At 43.3% G+C, this 22,322-nt stretch overlaps 1 protein-coding gene across 2 annotated transcripts in view; it reads right to left on the reverse strand.

Annotated features, from left to right (window-relative positions):
- The window catches only part of LOC146867847 (cysteine-rich motor neuron 1 protein-like), a 303,005-nt gene that overhangs the window by 184,904 nt on the left and 95,779 nt on the right, over positions 1–22,322 (reverse strand). For both annotated transcript variants that reach the window (XM_085608553.1, XM_085608552.1), the window contains 2 exons: positions 16,578–16,739; positions 11,440–11,583 (listed from right to left, as the gene is read on the reverse strand). In XM_085608553.1, coding sequence (XP_085464679.1) covers positions 11,440–11,583; positions 16,578–16,739 — 306 coding nt within the window. The remainder of the gene's footprint in view (positions 1–11,439; positions 11,584–16,577; positions 16,740–22,322) is intronic.

Raw genomic sequence — 22,322 nt, forward strand, 5'->3', positions numbered from 1 at the left:
ATTTTGGTTATAAGTCATGGTCTTTAACCTCGGAGGGGTACCATATCCCGGCCCAGGCTCGATCGATCGTTTCTGTGTGACTAAGTCAGTAAGGTTATCCAGCTCGATTGTTAATAGTGTGGTCATCCTTTCCATTATCTCCCTTAGTGAATTGATTTTGTTTCTTAAAACCACTAATTGGTCATTTATGACCACAAGATCTTTGATTTTGCAGGCCTCCGCAGTGTAACGCTCCCCTTGCAATTGAGGGGGGTTATTATCCATAGACTTGAGATTTTCTAGCACAGTACAGTGGTTCAAGCATTCTACAATTGCAATTACACACTCCTCCTTCCCGTTTGTATGTACTGCTGTAGACGTAGGAGAGGGAGCAGATGCGGGTGGCAGGACCCGGGGACTCGGACTTGTATTTAGGATAATAACTGGAGAAGACTCTGATGGTTTGTCGAGGTGGGTAACAATACTTTTTGGGTGCTTTTGGTTTCCCCCCTTTCCCATCCCATATGAAACCTTCCCTTGCTGGGTTAGCCCTTTGGACTTCGATTGGAGAGCACGCAAGTCCTCCACTTCCTCAATGAGTTCATCAATTTTGTCGAGGGTACAGTTATCGGCAGCATTTCTTGGGATTTATTTTTGCACTACATGCGCCCTGATTTTTGTCAGTTGCCTTCCTTTTGCCCATGGCTTGATCGTGTTTGAGCACTAAAGGCGAGGCTGAGCCCTGCCCAGTACGATAATAGGATGGGGGAACTTGCTGAATAATGTAGGGCACACCACACCGAATTAAAGCATACAGTACTTACAGTTTGAAGCCAAGAGATGTGGCCCTGCCCTGCCTCTTCCTGGCGCTGACAGGCACAGGACGGGCCCGCCCTTGACCCGGACTTTGCCATGGCACGTCCTGCGCAGCGAGAAAACAATGGCGCTTAAGAACGCTGGTGCGGCCCTTCCCTCCTGGGAGTAATGGATTCTGGGACTTTGAGTCCCCCAACGGACCGGCAGACCAGCAGCAACAGTGGTGGTGGTGGTGTCGCGCGCAGCAGGAAAACAATGGTGCTTAAGAGAGCGGGTGTGGCCCCTCCCTCCTTAAAATGATAGATTCTGGGGCTTTGAGTCTCCCAACGGACCATCAGACCAGCAGCAAGTGGTGGTGGTGGCATCCCACGCCAGGGGAAAACAAAGGTGCTTAAGAGCACGTGTTCAGCCCCTCCCTCCTAGGAGTAATGGATTCTGGGGCTTTGAGTCCCCCAACGGACCGGCAGACCAGCAGTAACAGTGGCGGCATCCCACGCAGCGGGAAAACAATGGTGCTTAAGCACTTGCATGTGGCCCCTCCCTCCTGGGAGTGATGAATCCTGGGGATATGAGTCCCCCAATGGACCGGCAGACCAACAGCAACAGTGGCGGCGTTCCACACCATGGGAAAACAATGGCACATAAGAGCGCGGGTGCGGCCTCTCCCTTCTGAGAGTGATGGATTCTGGGGCTTTGAGTCCCACAACGGATCGGCAAATCAGCAACCGTGGCGATGTGCCGTGCCAGGGAAATACAATGGCGCTTAAGAGCGTGGGTGTGGCCCCTCCCTCCTGGGAGTAATGGATTCTGGGGCTTTGAGTCCCCCGACGGACTGGCAGACCAGCAGCAACAGTGGCGGTGGCGGCGTCCCGCACCACGGGAAAACAATGGTGCTTAAGATCGCGGGTGCGGCCCCTCCCTCCTGGGAGTGATGGATTCTGGGGCTTTGAGTGTCCCAATGGACCGGCAGACCAGCAGCAACAGTGGCGGTGGCGGCGTCCCATGCCCTATGAGTTATAAGACCTACTTAGGGATGACATAAATATTGAAAGGAAGTTTTAGGCCTATCAAAAAGAAAAGTAGTTATTTCAACAGGTTAAATTTACATTTAAAACTGCTGAGCTAGGGTCCAATGATAGGTCTTGGGACATGCTTTACTGTGCCACTGCAGAGGATGGCACAAGTGCTGCTGTCCCCTAGTAGCATTTAATTTACCAGCCCTGGGTACATTTGGTACTATATACCAGAGATCTGTAGGCAAATTAAATAAACCAATCAGGTGTTTCATTATGTTGAAAGAAAGAGCACAGGCACTTTACCTCTGGTTAACAGGGATAGAGTGCACATAGTTCTAAAACCAGCAAACATAAGGTTCAGCAAACAGGCAAAATAATCTATACTGACACTGCAGAAAGGATAAATTTCCACCAGTTGTGACCTAAAGGTATCCTAGGAGCTAGCTGGATTGAAGTTTGGAAGCATAAATTCTGTACAATGAGGAAAAGATTGATTCTGGAATATGTTCTATGTGGTTATGAATAAAACATAAAGCCAGATTTATGCAGGTTGAACTGGTGCCAGCAATCTATGAGACAGAAAGAGGTCATAATATGAAGTTGAGTGTGAATATCTCTTGCGAGAAGAACCTCCAAGGTCCATACAATAAGTTAACATCACCACAAATGTACTAGAGACCTTCCCAGGTAGATAGATGAAGCAGTAACTGTTAAGCTCTGTAGGATCATCATTGTTAGTGACACATAAATTACATACTGTAAAGGAGTATAAAATATTATCAATAGTCCATCTATCCTTAATATCAGATTTAAAATTGTGGCATTTACAAGTGTGACCTTTAACCAATTAAGTAACCCACATCTACGCACCTCTTGCTTAGTAGTACCAAGTGTTGTGAATCCTAGTTGACACAGTTTGTCGCAATCAAATTCTGTCAAATGTGTTTCCTGGATGCAAGAAATCTTTGGGGCAATATGCTACAACTCTTCTCAGATATTACATATTTTACTTGTAGATCGTAACTCACGATCAGGTTCAGAATTCCTATGCAACTGCATTACCTACTATCAGATTGTTGGTTAGCCGTTGAACGTAAGCAATGTGACATCAGGTTTTTGCTGCTATACATCATCATCTTATCATTTTTCCTAATGCAAACCCTCTCACATCACCGTCATTCACCCCCTCCCAGGTCTCCACTTACAACCACAGGAGGATCCACCCTATTCCCTACCAATGACTATGGGGCTTCCATCAGATCTGGCATTCCTTCTTAGCCTCAAATATGGGAACAGGGGAATGGTCAATGCCACCCACAAGAAAATTATACAAAAGTCAAGCATCAACATAATTGCCTTCAAGATCTCCAGAGAAATCAGCCATCATCTGATGAGCCCCACATATCTTTTAAGGCAAAATATATTGGACCTCTGTGTCTGTGCTAAAATTATAGGTATGTGAGTTATGTATGATTTTTAGTTTCCTTAATCTCCAGCAGCAGCCAACAGTGGCAAGTCAAATATCCAATCTCAAAAACCTAATTGTGATATTAATTTTGCAAAACACAATTTTTCAGAATCTTGTATGAAAATTGAACACTAAAGGACACTCTGAATTCAGAAGTCACGCACGATATAGGCAAAGGACTGGTCGGCGCAGCAGCAGGACTTGTGTTGCTTCCAGGAGACCTTTTTCTCCTTGAAACATTCTAGGGTGTAACAATATTGCTAATTTAACAAGCAAAAAGGAAATTTAGCACAGACTCACTTCTTACGAAAGGACATGATTCAGACCAATTAAGCACAACAAGAGATGAGCACCAGGGGAAAAATTGAACAACAAAATGTGTGCACCTTATCCAGGACATAACACAACCACTCATAACAGTCTTCATTCACTTACTGAGCACAAAGCTATCCAATCATATAGCCTTAGGGACAATCTGAACCCAGTCCAATCTTGAATCAAGGAATCCTTGAACCCATCAATGAACCCTCTAAGTATCTACCATCACCTATTTGAACACATCAACATAATAATCGGTATGATACGTCAAATGACAATGACTGCCATGATAAACTTGTTGAAGCCAACAAAAGATCTAGTGAATGGGCTGGTGGAGCTATTCTTAAGATGATTAGAAGTTGTCATGAGTGTCACTATAGGTCAGGAAAATACTTGCTAATTAACTATAAATATAACAGAAAAAGAAAAAATGTGGTACATCAGTGTTGATAATGGTGAGCAAGTATTCTCAAATTCAAAGATTTTAGACTGATTAGTGGCATTTTATAAAACTCTATACAATAACAAGATGTGCCCTGTCTACTACTGAGATGGGTTAATTTTTTCATAAATTGAGTTTGCCACTTAGATGGATATATCCTCACTGGAAAAGAATCAACCTAACTTTGAAGTCCATGATGCTATAATGCAGCTTCAAAGGGGAAGACCAGAGGGATAAGTGGTGGTGTTGTATATACATTTTTCAGAATCTTAATACCAAAATGACTTGATTTATGTAATAATTTCTTAGATAATAATGGTTGGAGGGGACATTTCTTGAAGCCATGTTTGTCTGATTCCTACTAAAATATGTATTTTCCCATTTAATCAACTATTCTGGATTTTAAATCTTTTTGCCAAGATACTAATAATACAACTTGGAAAGTGATTGCCAACGCATATTAAGTGAAATGATTCCAAGTTTGTTAAGGGGTATTTCTAGACAGGGCCGGACTGGCTACCAGGCATTTTGGCATGCTGCCGAACTGGGGGCTGATGTCACTGCGGTGGGGGCTAATTTCGTTGATGGAGACCTGCGTGTGCTTCGAAATAAACAAAGCAAAACAAATTTCGTTCAGCACACGCAGGTCTCCATCAACGAAATCAGCCCCCAGCTCGGCAGCATGCCAAAACGCCCGGTAGCCAGTCCGGCCCTGTTTCTAGAACTATTTACAAGAATCATACATAAATCCTATATCCCTGAACCTGTTTATGCTTCTACTTGTTCTCACAGTGCATCTATATAATATATCATTTCCCGTTTTCTGTCAATCATGGTATGAGAAAAATGTGCATTCTCTCCATTTCTCCTCATTTTGTCACGGGAAGCCTTCTTTGTAAAATGTAGCTATAATACTTCCAGAATATGGTTGAAGCTTCAAGAAAAGATTGTTAAATCTTCAGCATGTACGAAAGATATTTTGACATATGTAACACAATGTGAACGTTAAAGAAACAGAGCCATTTCCTGTGGTTTTGCGCTGCAGGGAAATAAATATTATAGTTAAGACTGGGGTATTACTTTAAAAAATTTTTTACCAGAAATTGCCATTTGACTCTTATATGTTGGCAAGGTATGGTACAAAATTAAAATAATTGGCTTTCGGGTTTTCAAAGTCTGTACATGAAACAATAAATGTTAACATTAATGATACTGCGCCTGATTCATAAAGGTAAACTTAGACCAAAAGTCTAAGTTTAAACCTGAAGTCTAAGTTTAGACCTAAAGACTAACTTTACTACTTTTGGTCTAAGTTTGGACCAAAGGTCTAACTTAGACCAAAAGTCTAACTTTAGTAGTAGTAAAGTTAGACTTTTGGTCTAAACTTAGACCAAAGGTCTAACTTTACTAGTTGTAAAGTTAGACTTTAGGTCTAAACTTAGACTTCAGGTCTAAACTTAGACTTTTGGTCTAAGTTTACTTTTGTGAATCAGGCCCAAGTTGTTCATACCAGGATTCGGTCTTGGCAGAGATACAGGATTTGATGTAGAATTGGCAGACCAAGGGTTTATGGAGAAAGGGGCTATGGAAATTGAAATAACTCAAACACTAGACTGCTAACATGATGTTTACCTGTAGACTACACCACCTCTCTGGTCTTCAGACACTTATGGGGCAGGAGGAATGAAACCAGCATTTAAGCATATAGCTCACATGTATATGCCTGGTATTTTGTTATTAGATGGTGTAGCTCTGTCCTTTCATACTACTTTTACATACATTCTTGTCTCCTTTACCTTTGTTGTTTTCCTAATATTTTAGTTCCCTGGCAGCCCTAGTCCATCTAATCCTTCTCCTTGTGATTGGATTGTGTTCTTTGTAACTTTAGGTATTATTCCTCTCTCTCTCTTTGACTTGCTATCTCAGCTCCTGTCTGATTTCATTTGCATTGGTTTCCTGGGTGTGTTTTCTGGTGATCCTGGTTTAGAGGAGTTTTATTGTGGCAAAATCTGCGATTAAAACCGGTAATCCAATGTCTCAGCTATACTATCATATTATGACCTTTGTCAGAATACAATACTTATATGTAGCCTTCTAATACCTTGCGATTGTTGCAGTGATGTACCATACTCCTGCCACTGAAGACTCCTGTACCACTCATGACCAGTGCAGACTCCAGTCCAAGAGGGAAAGTCAGTCCATTGTTTCTCTCTCAGTCCCTTTCCTATCCATCCCCAGGGTGCTACTACAAGTGATATGTGCTTTTACTCATTAAAAAAGTGGGTAAGGGGTCAGCAAGGACATACAATCTGTCAACACACCGGAAACCTAACAGGCCTCCCCCTCTTACTTTTTTTGTGGGGCAAATTGGATGCCCTTTGTTTGGTGTTACTTATGTTACTTCCTGTTTATAGCTATGTTTGTCAATGCTTACAATGAAATTAGCTTTATCTGTTCTGGAGTAATATTGAGCATTACATTATCTCCTTTCTCATTTAAAGAAATGTTGTTTATATTACAAAACATATTTCTTCTCTGGTTGCTCTTATTTTAATGAGAAATCTGTATGTGATCAAGTATTTTTTCTATTCAACAGTTTGGTATACTGAAAAGATTATTATAAAAAAATATGATTCTCGACTGGAAAAATCTGAGGGCAAAGAGTTTAGCTTGGGTTAATGAGATTTGCTTAAAAGGATTTTAGTCTCTTTTGAGGACTTAAAGAGTCAATTTGAATATTCTAATTCTGTTTCAAGCCAGTACTACTAAATTACATTTTCAATTAATTGAACATGATTCCGCTATTGTTAGACACATGTTTTAGATGTCAATACTAAATTAGATAAAAACATTTTTTCACAATGCATATTGAGGCAAGGTCCGATATGTTGAACAAATTTAATTTGTAAAATTCATCAATCCTAATGGGGGCAAATTAAACGTAGAATTATAATGGGGAAAATCTGAAGGTTGCAGAGGATCAAGATTTATTACACTTCTCAAACGTTGTACTTTATTTAAAACATTATATTAGACTCTTGAATTTGTATTTAAAAAGAAAAAGTCAACTACTGCTAATTGTTGGATGTGTTCTAATGAAAAAAGTTCTTTTTCATATGTTATCTTATATTTCTTTTGTACATGATTGCTGGAGAAATGTCTGGAACAAAATTAATGACATTTTAAGAACGTCAATTCACTATTGTTTCCTTATATTATTTTAGGAATTATTTTAGTGGTCTGTCTCTTCTTGAATTATAGGTTCGTAGAACTGCTAATCGCTCCTGCATCACAGTTAATGACGGCTAAATGGAAAAGTGCTAAAACTCTATCTTATAATGCATGCTGGAATGAATACTACTGACAATATCTCGTTACAGTTATATATTAAACAAAATCTGTTACAATCACCTTTGATGAACACAAAAAAACGATGGTTGTAATGCTTCCATTAATTTAAGCTATTGATAATTACTTGGGGGATGTATCCCAGTTCAACTTTTTTTGTCCACCATGCCAACTCCTGCAAAAACCAGCAATATACAAATCTGCCTTGGTCCTGCTCCAGTAAGAACCGTGCAGCCAGAAGTGTCAGGCTGGGTCCTCTCTGAACCAGAATACAAACAACCCCTGACCGATATCAGCCTATTTGGGTGACATCAGAAGGGTGCATCTTGGTTCAAATGTCCAAGTGAGTACAGGCCCCACATCTGGGCATGCCTGTTGCACTTAGAGCATCTCACTGAGTAATACAAAAAAGTGATGGGTGGAATACTTGAATAAATCTCAGCCACTGGTAATTATTCAAGGCCGCACCGGGTCCATCTTTTTTTGCCCACCATGCCACCTCAAACCGGACACAGCCATATGTAAATCAGCCATGTTACGGTTCCAACAGGAACAGTCCAGCCAGAACTGCCCGACTAGTAACACAAGCAAACCCAGTCTGGTATCGACCCTTTGACATCTTTATCACCTTAGAATCCATGTCAAGTTGTCTCTAATATGTGTTTAAATATGCAGCAAGCTTTTCTTCAACCTTAAATTTCTTTTATTATTGAAGTATTCATTTTTCATATTTATCTGTTATTATTAAGAGTTGTCACAGTTTCTAATTTTGTAACACCTCGTTCTTATTTTCACATACTTTTGATTCTTAATGTGCCTACCACTTGTTTTCATCCCTCCATCCTCCTTTTTGACCTTTATTCTGAAAACGTTGAAAAATGTATTAAAATGTACATTCAGACGTATTATGTGTTACTAATTGTACATAGTCATTTATACCTTTCTTGCATATGTCTCACAACATTACCGGTTAGGTTTTCTTTAAAACAATATGTTATTATTTCTACTTATAACATTAGATTGTATAGAGAGTATAATTAGTGGAATATTTTGGATTTCGACATTTAATTTAAAAAAAAAACAGTTTTAAACGAAAAAACACTAGCTCCATGAAGTGGATGAAAGGTGATATGCTCGTGATTTCCAAAACACGTGTTTGTGTGTGTGTATGTGCGAGTGCATGCGTGCATGTGTTTGTGACCCACACTGTGAGGACCAGATTGGTCCTCATGCATGGGTAAACCCTGACAGAGTAAACACAAGGAGGTGATAGATGGAGCGCTGAAACTTTTCAGACACTCACCCCCAGTCAGCATTTGATAATGGTTGAATCCATCCTCGATCTTTAGCTCAATTTGCCACCCCAGTTCAGACCAAGCCATATGCAAATGAGTCTTGACCCTGTTCCTCATGGGAAAAGTCCACCCCGGACTGCCAAGCCAGGTCTTCCCTAGACCAGAAACAAGCATCCTGGAACCGGTTTCGGGGTAACACCGATCACCAGCCAAGCTAGCTTGAATCCAGTGGCAAAGTGAGCAAAGTGAGCCACATCTGGACATACCCTGCCAACTTAAGGCGAACAAAGCCAACACAAGGAACAGAGTCAAGCCTGATTTGCATATGGCTGGGTCAAAACGGATTTGAATATGGCTGGTTCTGAACTGGGGTGGCGAATTGAGCAAAAGAACGATGATGGATTCAACCCAGATCTAATAGTGACTGAGGGTGAGTGTCTGAAAAGTTTCAACCCTCTGTCCATCATCTTATTGTGTAACACCTGACAGAAACAGAGAAACACTATCTTTGTGTGACGTAGTGCATTATGAGGACCGCTTTGGGTAATGTGTTTAGGTACTTTCGAGTGAGTGTATCTGAAAACTAAAAGTGCAGTCATATTTGCCTCGGTCTGCTTTATAACCAACCCTACTATCAAAGCGTGTGTGGAGTTAGAATGTTAAATACACACAATATTACGATCACTGACCAGTCCACATAATAATAGATATGTTTTTCGTGTGTGTGTGCATGAGTGCGTGCGTGCATGCATGCAATGCATGCTTGCGTGTTTGTGTGCTTTCGCAGGGTGCATCTTTCAAGGGAGACAAAAAGAAGTGGAGAAGGAAAGCTTGTGTTTCTAGGGGGCTTCCGAATATATGTTCAACCAGGAAGTTTTTCATGTCCTAACAAATGCCAACAAATAATGTTAGGTTAGTTAGCAAAGTTAAAGAAAGGCATTTAACCCTTATGTGGCTCTAAAACACATGAAACTATTATACATCTTTTAAACAATTTTCTTAACTATCCATCCTTCTCCCTAATCAATGATAAATTCTCACCACAGTGTAGTTTGCACGTTACTTTTATCTCGCTATTAGATTTAAGTGTTTATCATACATGTGCCTGGACTGTGACCAAAAATACCCAAGTTCCTTTCACTACAGAAATGTATTTTTAACCACCTCCTGCCATGAAAGTATGTGTGATCTGGGAAAGAAACCACCCATCATAAAATATGCCATTTAATTAATCTTAATCACACACAACAAAGACATAATATAACAGGAAAAAGGCCAGTATAGCAGTCTAGGATGCTTGAAAGTGGGAAAATCAATAGATTTTATAATACTACCCTCACACACCTGAGAGTGTCATGCTTCATCATTGGGCCGCATCATACACCAAGGTGCAGACCAACACCTTTGGTGGAGCGCAATTTTTTAGAATGAATGATGAAAGTCGGTGGTGAGGGTAAAGTATAAAGACAGAACAGTCAGAATAAACACAAAATTGTGCTTCTAAGAGAAAAGGACAACAGATAGTCTCTCAAAGTGAAGGGAGCAAAAGAAAAGCAGAAAGAAATCTAAAACTGTCTATGGGTTGACCCTCGCACTTTTATTCTTGTCAACCTCTGGCAGGGTTAAAATGAAAGAAATGGGGTATTCAGGGCAGGTAACGACCCTATAATCCCCCAGCTAAAACCAACATGTTTCTGCCAGCTATTTACGTGCCCAGCCGGGTCACTCTGGCATTCATCAGGGTGTTGGTCCCTTTTATGTGGTCTGTACCCCTTGTCGTGTACTTAATACCTTATTCGCTCGGGGCAGTATCCCCGCTTCACTCTTTTGGAATTTCCAAGAGGATGGACACTCGGAAACCAGTTCACCTGTTGTGAGGGTGTCGGTTGCTAGTGGTTCCCTCGAATTGGGGCACTGGGTGTGCTGGAAGATAGGCTGCATTGAGAGAACATGGTTCACATAAGAAGGATGCGTGGGATATTCAATGATGATTTTGCGTAATTGGAAAAAGAGGTTGAGTGGGAATGATCACCCACTGTGTTCCTCTTCTTTTTATAGATATGTCCATCCTCCTGGAAATTCCAAAAGAGTGAAGCGGGGATACTGCCCCGAGCGAATAAGGTATTAAGTACACGACAAGGGGTACAGACCACATAAAAGGGACCAACACCCTGATGAATGCCAGAGTGACCCGGCTGGGCACGTAAATAGCTGGCAGAAACATGTTGGTTTTAGCAGGGGGATTATAGGGTCGTTACCTGCCCTGGATACCCCATTTCTTTCATTTTAACCCTGCCGGAGGTTGACAAGAATAAAAGTGCGAGGGTCAACCCCTAGACAGTTTTAGATTTATTTCTGCTTTTCTTTTGGTCCCTTCACTTTGAGAGACTATCTGTTGTCCTTTTCTCTTAGAAGCACAATTTTGTGTTTATTCTGACTGTTCTGTCTTTATACTTTACCCTCACCACCGACTTTCATCATTCATTCTAAAAAATTGCGCTCCACCAAAGGTGTTGGTCTGCACCTTGGTGTATGATGCGGCCCAATGATGAAGCATGACACTCTCGGGTGTGTGAGGGCAGTATTATAAAATCTATTGATTTTCCCACTTTCAAGCATCCTAGACTGCTATACTGGCCTTTTTCCTGTTATATTATGTCTTTGTTGTGTGTGATTAAGTGTGTATGAGGGAGTCAGAGACAGTTCTATCCCTCGTGTCTTCTACTTTGTGGGTTAATAATATTTAATTAATCTTACCAAGCGCTTCTTTACATTGTTTCTGGTCCTTGAAGGAGTACTGAGTTCTGCATTTACCAAACTCGCAAAGACATCGTTTGTCTTCGATTTCACATCCTTGATTCCAACAGAATTCAGATGCTGGAAAGTAGTCCGGGTCATATCCTAGATAAAACAAATTATTACATCTGTTTTTTCGTACTGCAAGATCTTCAGTATAAACACATTATAATACAATTGTTGCAGTTCTTCAGAAATGATACTACGAAATAATGAACAGGAGAGCACGTGTGAAGCAAGTTTATGAAGGTTAGCAGGTTGTGGTGAATTTTGGGAAGATAGATTGAGAAGTACAAGAGGTAACCTGCAGACACCAGGCCTGCATGAAGCCAGTCAGCCGTTCTTCACAATACACTTTAGGTTAGGTCAGGTCAGTGCAAGTCAGATTAGACTTGGTTAGTTTAGTTTAGTTTACTTTAGTTTATTTAGTCTTGGTGTCAGTGGCAGATGCTGGAGCATTAAAGTGGTGAGGCAGCGCGGCGGAGGCAGCGCAGTGGGGCAGCGCAGGGGGCAGCGCAGGGGGCAGTGTGGGGAAAAGATTTAAAAAAATGCTTACCTGTCATCTGCAGCATCGTTGCTCTTCTGGCCTCTGCTCCTCAGCTCCCAGCATGCCACAGGCTCCCCAACGCCAATCCAGGCACTGGTCTTAATCTGGTATTACCCAGCATGAGAGTAGTGCCGTGATTGGTGTGAGCACGCCAGTTGGGTGCTCACTAAGAGGCCCATTAGGATGGGCAGTGCTGGGACCGGCCGCCAGTGGTGTGGCAGTCCCGCACCGGCGATTAGGATGCCACCGCCACCGTGGCGGTGGCATCCTTCATTCGTCGGATTTGTGGCGGGCGGTGCTGTGAGCACTGCCCGCCACAATGCTGGGAATGCACTGCGTGCTTTGTCATGCACAAGGTGACAGACACAACAAGGTGTCTGCCACCATGTCCATGACAATGCAGGGGGGTACCATAGGTACCCCCCATGTGTACCCCCTACCGATCTCTTGACTGGGGGTGAATGTTTTGATTTTTTCTGCATTCGGTCCATCAATTTTGTGTCTTTTACATTTGGAGGTACCCCATACCTCTGCCCAATATGTTGCTGTCGGGATACACGGCGTTTTATAAATTTACAGGAGGGGCATAAGAGCTCTCCACCCCTAGGTTGCGGAAGGCTAAATAATGTACCAATAACCTTTGTAAACTTACTGGCACATGCATCAAGGAAGGCTTTTGCGATTCCTTAATTGCGATTATTAAGGAATCGCAAATAAGGAATCGCAAAAGCCTATGCATGTAGGAATCGCTATAAAAATAGCTATTCCTAAACATTCCTTAATTGCGACTCGCAAATTGCGAGTCACAATTAAGGAATGCCTTCCTATTAATTCCTATGAGCCTACAGGCCCATAGGAATGAATGGGAGATTGCATGCGCAATTTGCGAGTACCAGTAGGTACTCGCAAATTGCTCATGCAATTTCAAGGGTGCAAGGGTGTCAAAATGTCACCCTGTTGCACCCCTGAAATTGTGATGTGCACCCATGTTGCGCACACACATGCCCCAAGGGCATATGTGTGTGTAACCTAAAACTTAAAAAAATGCATTTTAGTGCATTTTTCAAAGTTTTTGCAGATTACAGACAAGCTTGATTTGTCTGTAATTTGCGGTCTCAAATAGCGAAATCGCTATTTGAAAGTGCTTCTAGCATTCCATTTAAGGAATCGCAAATTGCGATTTCTTAAATGCAATCGCAATTAAGGAATTCACAAATAATTGCGAATTCTTAAATTGCGCATAGTAAACACTTTCATGCATCTCCAAAGGCTAATTTGCAATCGCAAACGGCCGATTTTTGCGAATCGCACCGTTTGCGATCGCAAAAACCTTTGATGCATGTGCCTCACAGTCCTACAGTGAGCAATGTGCACGGTCCATGAATCAGTAGCAGTTAAGGTCAGACCAATATATGAAAAGGTGCTAGTGCATTTCAGGCTATTGTTTCCAACAGTAAGAGTGGACAAGTGGTGCTTCCAAGGGCCATAGCCCATGATATAGGATTTTGTGAAACAGGTTAGCAGATCTAAAGCACCCATGAAGTTCACAAACCATTGTACGAGGAGAAGCAGGGCTCTAGGTGTACGTTTTCATCAGTACTGCGTTGACTGCATACAAAAGGGGAGGTAAAGTGAAGCCTTTGACTTTTGGGACATCGGGAGTAATAGTCATAAAGGGGTGAAGATTATTTATATATAAAATAAATAAAAGTGGGGTTAAAACGCACCCTTGTCTTACTCCACAAAAAACTCCTATATCTTCAGAAACCTACCCGTAGGTGTTAATTCTGACTCTGGCCTACTTGTCACAGTATAAATAAGCTAAAAAGTACACCAGTCAAATATCTGTTGTGGAACATCCCCTTTAGCCCCTTACTTATTTTGAAGATGTCATGCTTAGAACGCGCCATGCTCATCTCATCGATATCTGTTGTGTGGCTGACAGTATTGTCTCTATCTCCCAACACAGGTTAGATGGACTCCATCGATCTCTCTGAGAATAAATGTCCTACTCCTACAGGGAGATTCTTCATTCACTTTAAATGAACATCTGCATTTTTGGATTGGGTTTTTCACTTTGTGTTGATGTTCTGATTGGCATAGACAAGTGTACCTGGGTCAATATATATTTGATGTGATGCCAACTGGTACCACACTGGTATGCTGTCATTGAATAGGGACTGTGAGGTGGAAGAGGATCACAATGGCTATAATCCGTTTTTTACTGGTTATCTTTATTACTTCGAGTCCCTCTCTACTGCATCATTCTCTTTAAGATTCACCTCCTCTGTGATAATCTGACTTTAATATTAATTGTGATATACTACTTTGGTAGATGGCATCACAGCTTTAGAAGGTGGGAGAATTCATATAAATTGGAGAAAAAGGGCTCTCACACCAATCACAACGCTGCTAAGGGATGGGTGTGCTTCCTGTGGCTGAGCGAGGGAGGACTACAGAGGAGAGACAGGCAATGAAGTAGCGAAAAGGTAAGTTTTTAGGGGCAGATTTATGAGCCCCTTGCGCCACTTTTGCGTCACTTTTCCCATGTTAAAAGTGACGCAAAAGTGGCGCAAGGGGCTCATAAATCTGCCCCTTAGTTTTTAATTATTTTTTTTCATAGCCGCTTCCCCCATGTCCTCTCCCCCTCCTGCATCCTCCACCTACCTCACGCGTCCTCCCCCCTCCCGCACCCCTACCTACGATCGGTGCCGGCAGCACCTGACTTTACTACTTTTGCTATGCACAAACCCAGCTCCTGATTCACAAACTAATCTTTGCATTACGTTTTGTAGTACAATAAATCACACTACAAAATGAAATTCACAAACTATGTGCAGTATTTTACGACTGTGCACTCCCTATAGTTACCTATGTGGAGTTATCTACCCTGATTGCGAAGTCTCCGGTTGTGAAGAACTCCAATATCTAAGTATAGGGAGTGCGGGGTTGTAAAACTCCGCAAGTAGATGGTGAGTATTGAAAAATAGTAAACGTATACAAGATCAGGCCCTCAGATTGTAAATATACTACAAAGTGTAAGTTACATGTCACCACCCCTAAAGTAAAGCAATTGGCTTATACTTCTGCGGGTGGGCGATGTACCTCGCTAAACTCCTCCCTGAACACCTTTCTTCTCCCTATTTCCCCAATTCCCGTTCCCTCGTCCTGTCCACTCCCCTGTGAGCTTCCCACATTTACTACTAAAAGCTATACTTACGTTGGCAGAAACTCTGCAGTCAGTACGGAGAACCCAGAACACATAAGTATGGGTAAAACATACCTTTTGTAGTACATTTTGTAGTACTACAAAACGTACTTTAAATTGTAGTTTGTGAATCAGGCCCAATGTTTATAGTGATAGCAGTTTGAAAGTTCCCAATGTGAGCCCCAGATATATTTTAAATAAGTCAATGCACAATTTAGCTCAGGATTCCACCCAAATATAATTTTACTAAAAAGAGCAACAGTTTTCTTATTCAAAATTATTCTTGTGTCGTTTGTTTTGTAAATCGTAACACAAAGAGAGTTTGTGGCCTCGTAAACATTATTCGCAATATTAGGCTCAAGTGCAAACCATCTTTGGTGATGTGGTTCAGGTGTCCTCATGTAAGACCCTAAAACAACATTTTCTTAAAATACTACACAATATCTCCAAGTGCAAAACATGTATTTTATCTTATTTGACATTGATTTCTGTTGTTGGGACAGAAGAGAGTTGAGGGTCAATGTTGACACCGTTTGCCTTTACCTTATGCCGGTATTTTTTATATGATGCAGTGAGATGACTTAGAATACACATCTAAATCAATTTTGTCCAGTATATGCATCATAACAGTTCTTGCATCTTTCATGCAGCTCCGCCGGAATTTAACTCTCTAACATAAAAAATATTTAACCCAGCTATATAGTTGGTTGCTGCTGCCTGTTGAAAAATACTAATATGTCAGGATTCTGGATGTAAACTCAGATTTTCAGCATGCCTGAAATTAGACCACCTTTACAGGCAGACAACCCGAACCTCCACGATGAAGACATCCATAGTTTTAAATACAAAGTAAAGTTGTAGAGTTGTAATTGGAGAATTTTGTGGAATGGAAAATCCTCCATCAGAATCACCTTTTTTCACTGGGATATTATGGCACAAGTAGTTCTGATGGAGGATTCTCGTTTGGCAGAATATCCTCCACTTTGGAGTTTACCACTTGCACTACAAACAGGAGGACTGTTGGTTAACACTCAACTCCAAATCAGACTCCTGTGCTCGTATTTGAGGAATAAAGCCCCGTGTGTACCTTTCAGTAAAACTAATTCTGTTATTCACTGCAGTCCATATCATGCCTGGTTAGGATCAATCGACCTGAAGTCTCAATGATCCCTTCTGCAATTCTTTTAAATTCTGTTCTGTCCCACTCACCCTCCTCATCCTAATTTCCTGCTTTGTATTTCTATGTACCATTTTTATGCAACCTTTGATTTTTTAATATTTCCACCTGAGATATTAACAGCAAAACGTAAAAAGTATAAACAGAAACAAAGTACAGCCATCTACCTTCGTCTGTATGTTTGTAGCAGATGTCGTAATTGTGGAACCTAAAGTCATCAATGCAGGTGTTTTTGGTGTAGCAGTCACAGACGCCTGTTCGCTTGTAGCAGCCATGTTGCTTAGGACATATTTCATCTTCTTCCACAAAGTAGGAATAATTTGGCAACCCTGTGCAGTAAGAAACGTGTAACAATCTACTTTACTTATTTCATTCAATTTTTACTTGTTATAACAAATTACTATGCAGGGCGACACAATAGACGATTTAGAGATCTTGTCGATCCCAGGAGTAATAACTAAATGGATTTAGAAGTTATCAGGATTACATTTAATGATCAGTTGCAAAATCCCTGAGGTAAGTATTCCAATTACTGTTATGAATTGGGGGACAGCATGTCTGTGTTTCAAAATGGAAGGATATAGGCTATAGTGCAAATAATGTACTGTGATAAGAAGCTTTTTGAGACAAGTACTTTGCCTGGCATTGGCTGTAAACCTTTTGGATTTGTCAATGCTTCTTTTGTCATATTTTTAATAACTATATTGTTGGGGTGGCTGTCGATCCCATGCCAACATAATAAAATGTCTAAAAGCAAAAATGTTCTTTGGTCTCAAAAAGCACACATTGCCATGTTGTGTGTGGCAAGGTTTTTCCTTAACATACAAGACAGGTCTGGTTCTGTGATAACATGAGTGAATTAGTGTTTAGTATTTAGCTAGGTTTAGAACAGAGAAAATTAACTAACTCTTTGAATGGTAATGCTCACAAATGTGAACTCAATTTCAATATTTTTATTTTTGGAAACACCTGTTTGAAATCCATCATGTAAAAGGCACAGGGGGAAACGTTACAATTTCTCTGCTCTGCATGCTACATTTACGCTACATTTACAGGTACATGTCCATCTCGCCTTCTTATTGGAAGGAAGCAGAAGCTGTTACATTTGCTTGCCTTCCACACATTTCTGCCAAGAGGCTTTGAAGAAATTGGGTTAATAACTGAGGGGGGGTTAAAAACCTTCTAAAAAAACAACCGCAATCCTTGTCTTGGTGAAACACAAAGTCACTAAATTAAACTGTGCTTGACTCTCTGGTAGCTTGGCACCAAAGCAGCCACGCTTAACTTAGAGGCACAGTGTAAAGTATTTATGAAACACACAAACAGTAATAAAGTGAAAACACAACTCAAGAAAAATTTCAAACAAATTTAGAAAAATAGGATACATTAATAACAAAAATTACACATATGCATCTTAAATTCAATCAGTAGTACCAGAGTTATGAAATTGTAAAGTTTTTAGTGAAATCTAGTGCCTAAAAGATCAAAGCTGCAAGGCAGGTATCTGGTCACACAAGCCTAGGGCAAAGTCAAAAGTTAAGGCCGAACGCAATGAAGTGTGGGTCGGATACACGAGGTGGATTGGGTCCGGTCTCAGCTTAACTTCCAACTTAGAAAATGTATTGAAGAAAAGTCCAGGTAGAGTTCAGGAGGGCAGGGCAGCAGGCTGTGTCCAAGGAGGAGTTGTCATCGCTGGGGAGCACTGAAAGAAGTCTCGGTGAAGCCGTCGACAATGGCAGGAAAAAGCTCAGTGCGGTTTCCAGGCTGAGGAAGTCATCGTTCTCAATGAAAGCCTGTCAACGTCAAGCCCGGAGAAGATTTGTACCTCAGGCTGAGACAACTTTTTGGAATTTGAAAACCACCATAGGGTTGAAGCTAAAGCTGTAGCCAAAGAGGGCTCCATGATGGCGGATACTGTCACTCGGAGGTCTCACTGAACACGCTTTACTGATGCAGACAAGAACATAGTGGGAGCTACTGAAAAGTCAAGCGGATCAGAGAAGCACCTTAGGCTAATCGACAAGCAGGTAGGTCCTGGTCTTATAACGGTTCTTCTGCCCCCAGCGTTTATGGTTATGCTTTAACAGCAACTCTAACAGCCCTTCAAGGCTCCAGGACTTGGGAGGCACCACCTGGGTGGGTTAGTACTCACTCCAGCAGAGGCCAACTACAAGGTACAAGAACTCTGGAGCTTGTTATGTTCCTGTAGCTACAGAGGTGACCTGCTAACTTGTCATTGGAGTATCCCTGGTAGTCCTGGGTTCTAGAAATAGGCAGGCCTCAAGCAGCAGGTCAGTCCTCTGAGGAGCAAGGCAGGCCTTAAGCCGCAGGGCAGTCCTCTGGTAGCAGCAAGGCAGTCCGCTGATGTCCAGACAGTCCTTCTGAAGTCTTCCAGAGGCCCAGGAGTGTACTGAAGAGTTGTTCTAAGTGTCCAAAATGTGTACCTAGTGCCAGCCTTTGAAGTGAGGGAGTCTTCTAGGCTACCCCCACATCTAGATCTTGAACATTCCTTCCTTCCCCCGCCAAAGCTTCAAGAATTCTGGGGTAACCAAAGACTAGTGGCAGGTTCCTTTGTGAGGGTCTGAGGCAACCCTTTTAAGTGTATGTGGGGACAGGGAACAGCTCCACTTCCAGTCCTCCTGGCAGGATAGCCCATCCTGCCAACAACTAGTCCCCTTTTGTCACACTGTCTAGGAGGAATACCCAAAGCCCAACAGATGAGCTATTCACAGTCATGTGACCTAGAATACTGGCAGCAGGCACCAAATGGTTAGGACATGAAAATGCCAACTTTCTAAAAATGGCATTTTCAGAAGTGTGACTTAAATTCCGACTTTACCAATGTAAGGACACAGGCTTCTACAGATTCCCCCCTCTTTGTGCCCCCATGTGGACCACTAGCTGCTATTTTTTCTTACTTTGAGAGTGCATTGAGGCCTGCTGACCAGACCTCAGTGCCAGTGTTTTGACCCATTATAAAAGGTGTGTCGAATTGGATGTCCTTAATTGGCAAGTGCTGACTTACTGATAAGTCCCTAGTATATGCTACCCAGGGCACCACGGGCATGTAAGGCAGAGTGTCCACCCAGGGGTGCAGCACTGTTTGTGCCACCCTGAGTGTGACAAAGTACAAAATGGCTCCCAGCCTGCCACTCCATAGTGGAAGAGCAGTTTTTACACTGCAAGTTCGACTTTGCCATTACATAAATGGCAAAGCTACCCCTTCCCTTAACAGTATATGTAAGTCCCCTTAAAGGAAGTCCTTTAGACTAGAGCCTTATGGCAGGGAGTTGTATAATGCTAATATAGACATATAGGTGTATATATGTCTTAGAAGCAAAACCCCTGAAGTTGTTGTTTTGCTGAGAAACGTTAGTAGCTCCATTGGCTACTACAGGGTTACAGGCTGGTATCCCAGTCTGGCTAACTTCTAAATGGGACTACCTAACTGGGACTGTAAGTTATCAAATTAATTGTGGCATTAAACTTGATTCCCAGGTCAAGATTTAAGCCACTATTAAAGTTAAGCGACTTTTAGAAAGTTGCCACTCTGTGCCCCAGCTAGTCCAGTGGCCTCACAAAGGCCCTGGCACACAGACAATTTTTCCCCGCCTGGGGAGACATGTGAAAGACTTCCAGGCAAAGGAACAAAGGCAGCTGCTGCAGAGTTAGGTGTGACCTCCTCTCCCACGAAGGCTGCTCGAATGTTAGTCCAAAAGGTGGGCTTCAAAGGTAAAGCCGCCTCTGACGGGCCACCTGTGACAACACACCGAGCAGGATGCACTGTCGGTAGGGCTGCGCTTGCTGAATTTGGGCTAGTGAGTTTGGACTGTGTTAGTGACTCCTTGCTCGGGAAAAAGTTACTTTGCATCCCCAGATTAAAGCAGTGACTCCAAGGGTCAGTTGGCTGGCCTTCTGGAACAGCATCAGGAACATTAAAGCTGACAAAGCCCAAACCGACAAAGCAGTAGCTACTCCTGAGGGATCAACGCTGGCTGCTGCTAGGCCTACCAAGGGACAAACTCGATATAGCCAAACCTGGGATTGCTATCAGAGAAACAACTTTTTTGCCCAAGATGTCACTAGCCCCCACGAAAGATATTTGCTGTTACTGCAGATGTTCCGCTGAAGCTGGCCTTCTACGTTCTCAAACAAGACGTTGTGGGACCCCAAGTGCCATGGTCAAAGATGCCTTAACCCACCGATGGACTAAGGGATCAAGGGGGCACTAGAGGGCGCCAGACCGACATGGCCGCACATCCGTGAGGCTCTCGCCAGCCGGGCGCTTAGATTCTCCATTAGTCCATCCTACATCTGAGGGACACGACTCTGACCAGCTCTACTTGATGGGCAGCTGACGGAGAACACTTATACCGACTTGAGGACCATTCTGGCCGGTGGTTCGCCAGCAAAGATCGCCGGAACTCCCCGCGGCTGCTGTAGCTGCTTGTCTGGAGCGAGGAGGCCGGCTGCCGTGCACACGCTGCGGCGGGGATCCAACATGCACGCTAGGCCGCGGAGCGCGGCCGAGGCCGAGGGAAGAGACCGGAATCCGACGCTCCTGCGGGGACTTCCCATACCCAACACAGACCTCCAGGCACACCGGTAAGGCGGGGGCGGGCTGAGGCCTTGCTGGAGGCGTGAGGTTGCAGGGCTGCCATCGTGAGACTGAGCGCGAATTGAAGGGCCGGCGAGGAGAAAACCCATCTGGCTCCGGACGGCCCTGGATGCGGCGGGGGGTGCGCTATCTCGGCTGTTGGTGCCCCCCCCCACAAGGCTCGACATGAGGACTCCGCCACTTATCCGGGCTCTGGGTGATACTGTCCGTGCGGGAGGCACCTGACTGGGATTACCGCCAGGGATCGGGGCCCCTTTCCTGCACGGACCACTGCTTCTGGCGCGTGGTGGATGTCTGTGGGCCCTCCGCTTTGCTGGCTTCGTGAGCGAGTCACAGTAAGTAGTGACCAGGGTACAGCCCTGTTCTCTTGCTGCCAGACACGTCCAGGCACTAACTGTACTAGTGGGGCTGCTCCGTGTTGGTGATCAGACTTAGGGGCTAGGGGGCCAACCGACATAATGGGGAAGACGGACGCCAAACACGCCAAACAATCCCGGCTCCCATTCGAAGCTCAACCCAAAAAATCCCGCGCCCCACCGCCGGGAGACTGCGATTCTGATGGAGGTGGCGCAGAAGAGGTGGACTGGAAAGCGCTTCTCCTGAATATGCAGACCAGCCTCACTTCCATTGATTCTAAGATCGATGATATGTCGCGCCGCCTGGACTCCGTGGTGCACAGACTGGACCAGCAAGAGGAGCGGGTTAAGGAGGCGGAACAGCGGATCTCCGGGCTGGAAGATGGAGCAACGGCCACCACGTCCAAGGTATCGCAGATGGAGAGATTGCTGAAAGTAATAGCTGATAAAAATGAGGACTTAGAGGCGAGATCGCGCCGTAACAACGTACGCCTTATTGGTCTGGCAGAGACTACCTCTGTGGGCAAGATGGAACTCTTCATCGAGAAACTTCTCTCTGACCTATTCGGCGCGGACGCCTTCTCTCCACAGCTGGTGGTGGAACGGGCTCACCGCACTTTGGGCCCTCGCCCCGTGCCCGAAGCACCCCCGAGGCCTGTAGTTATCCGCTTTTTGAATTACAGGGATCGTGATACCCTTCTACGACTTGCCAGGGAAAAACAACCAGTCCTTTTTGAAAATACCACGCTCTCCTTCTTTCCAGACTTTACACAATCTGTGCAAGATGCGCGTCGTAAATTTGGACAGGTCAAGAAACGACTGCTTCAACATGGACTTCAATACTCCATGTTATACCCGGCCCGGCTACGAGTAGTCCATCATGGCAAGCCCCATATATTTCAGGATCCAGCCCAGGTTGAACTGTTTCTGAAAGACCA

The sequence above is a fragment of the Triturus cristatus genome, chromosome 1_2, assembly GCF_964204655.1.
Source record: "Triturus cristatus chromosome 1_2, aTriCri1.1, whole genome shotgun sequence".
In the NCBI taxonomy this organism is placed as follows: Eukaryota; Metazoa; Chordata; class Amphibia; order Caudata; family Salamandridae; genus Triturus; species Triturus cristatus.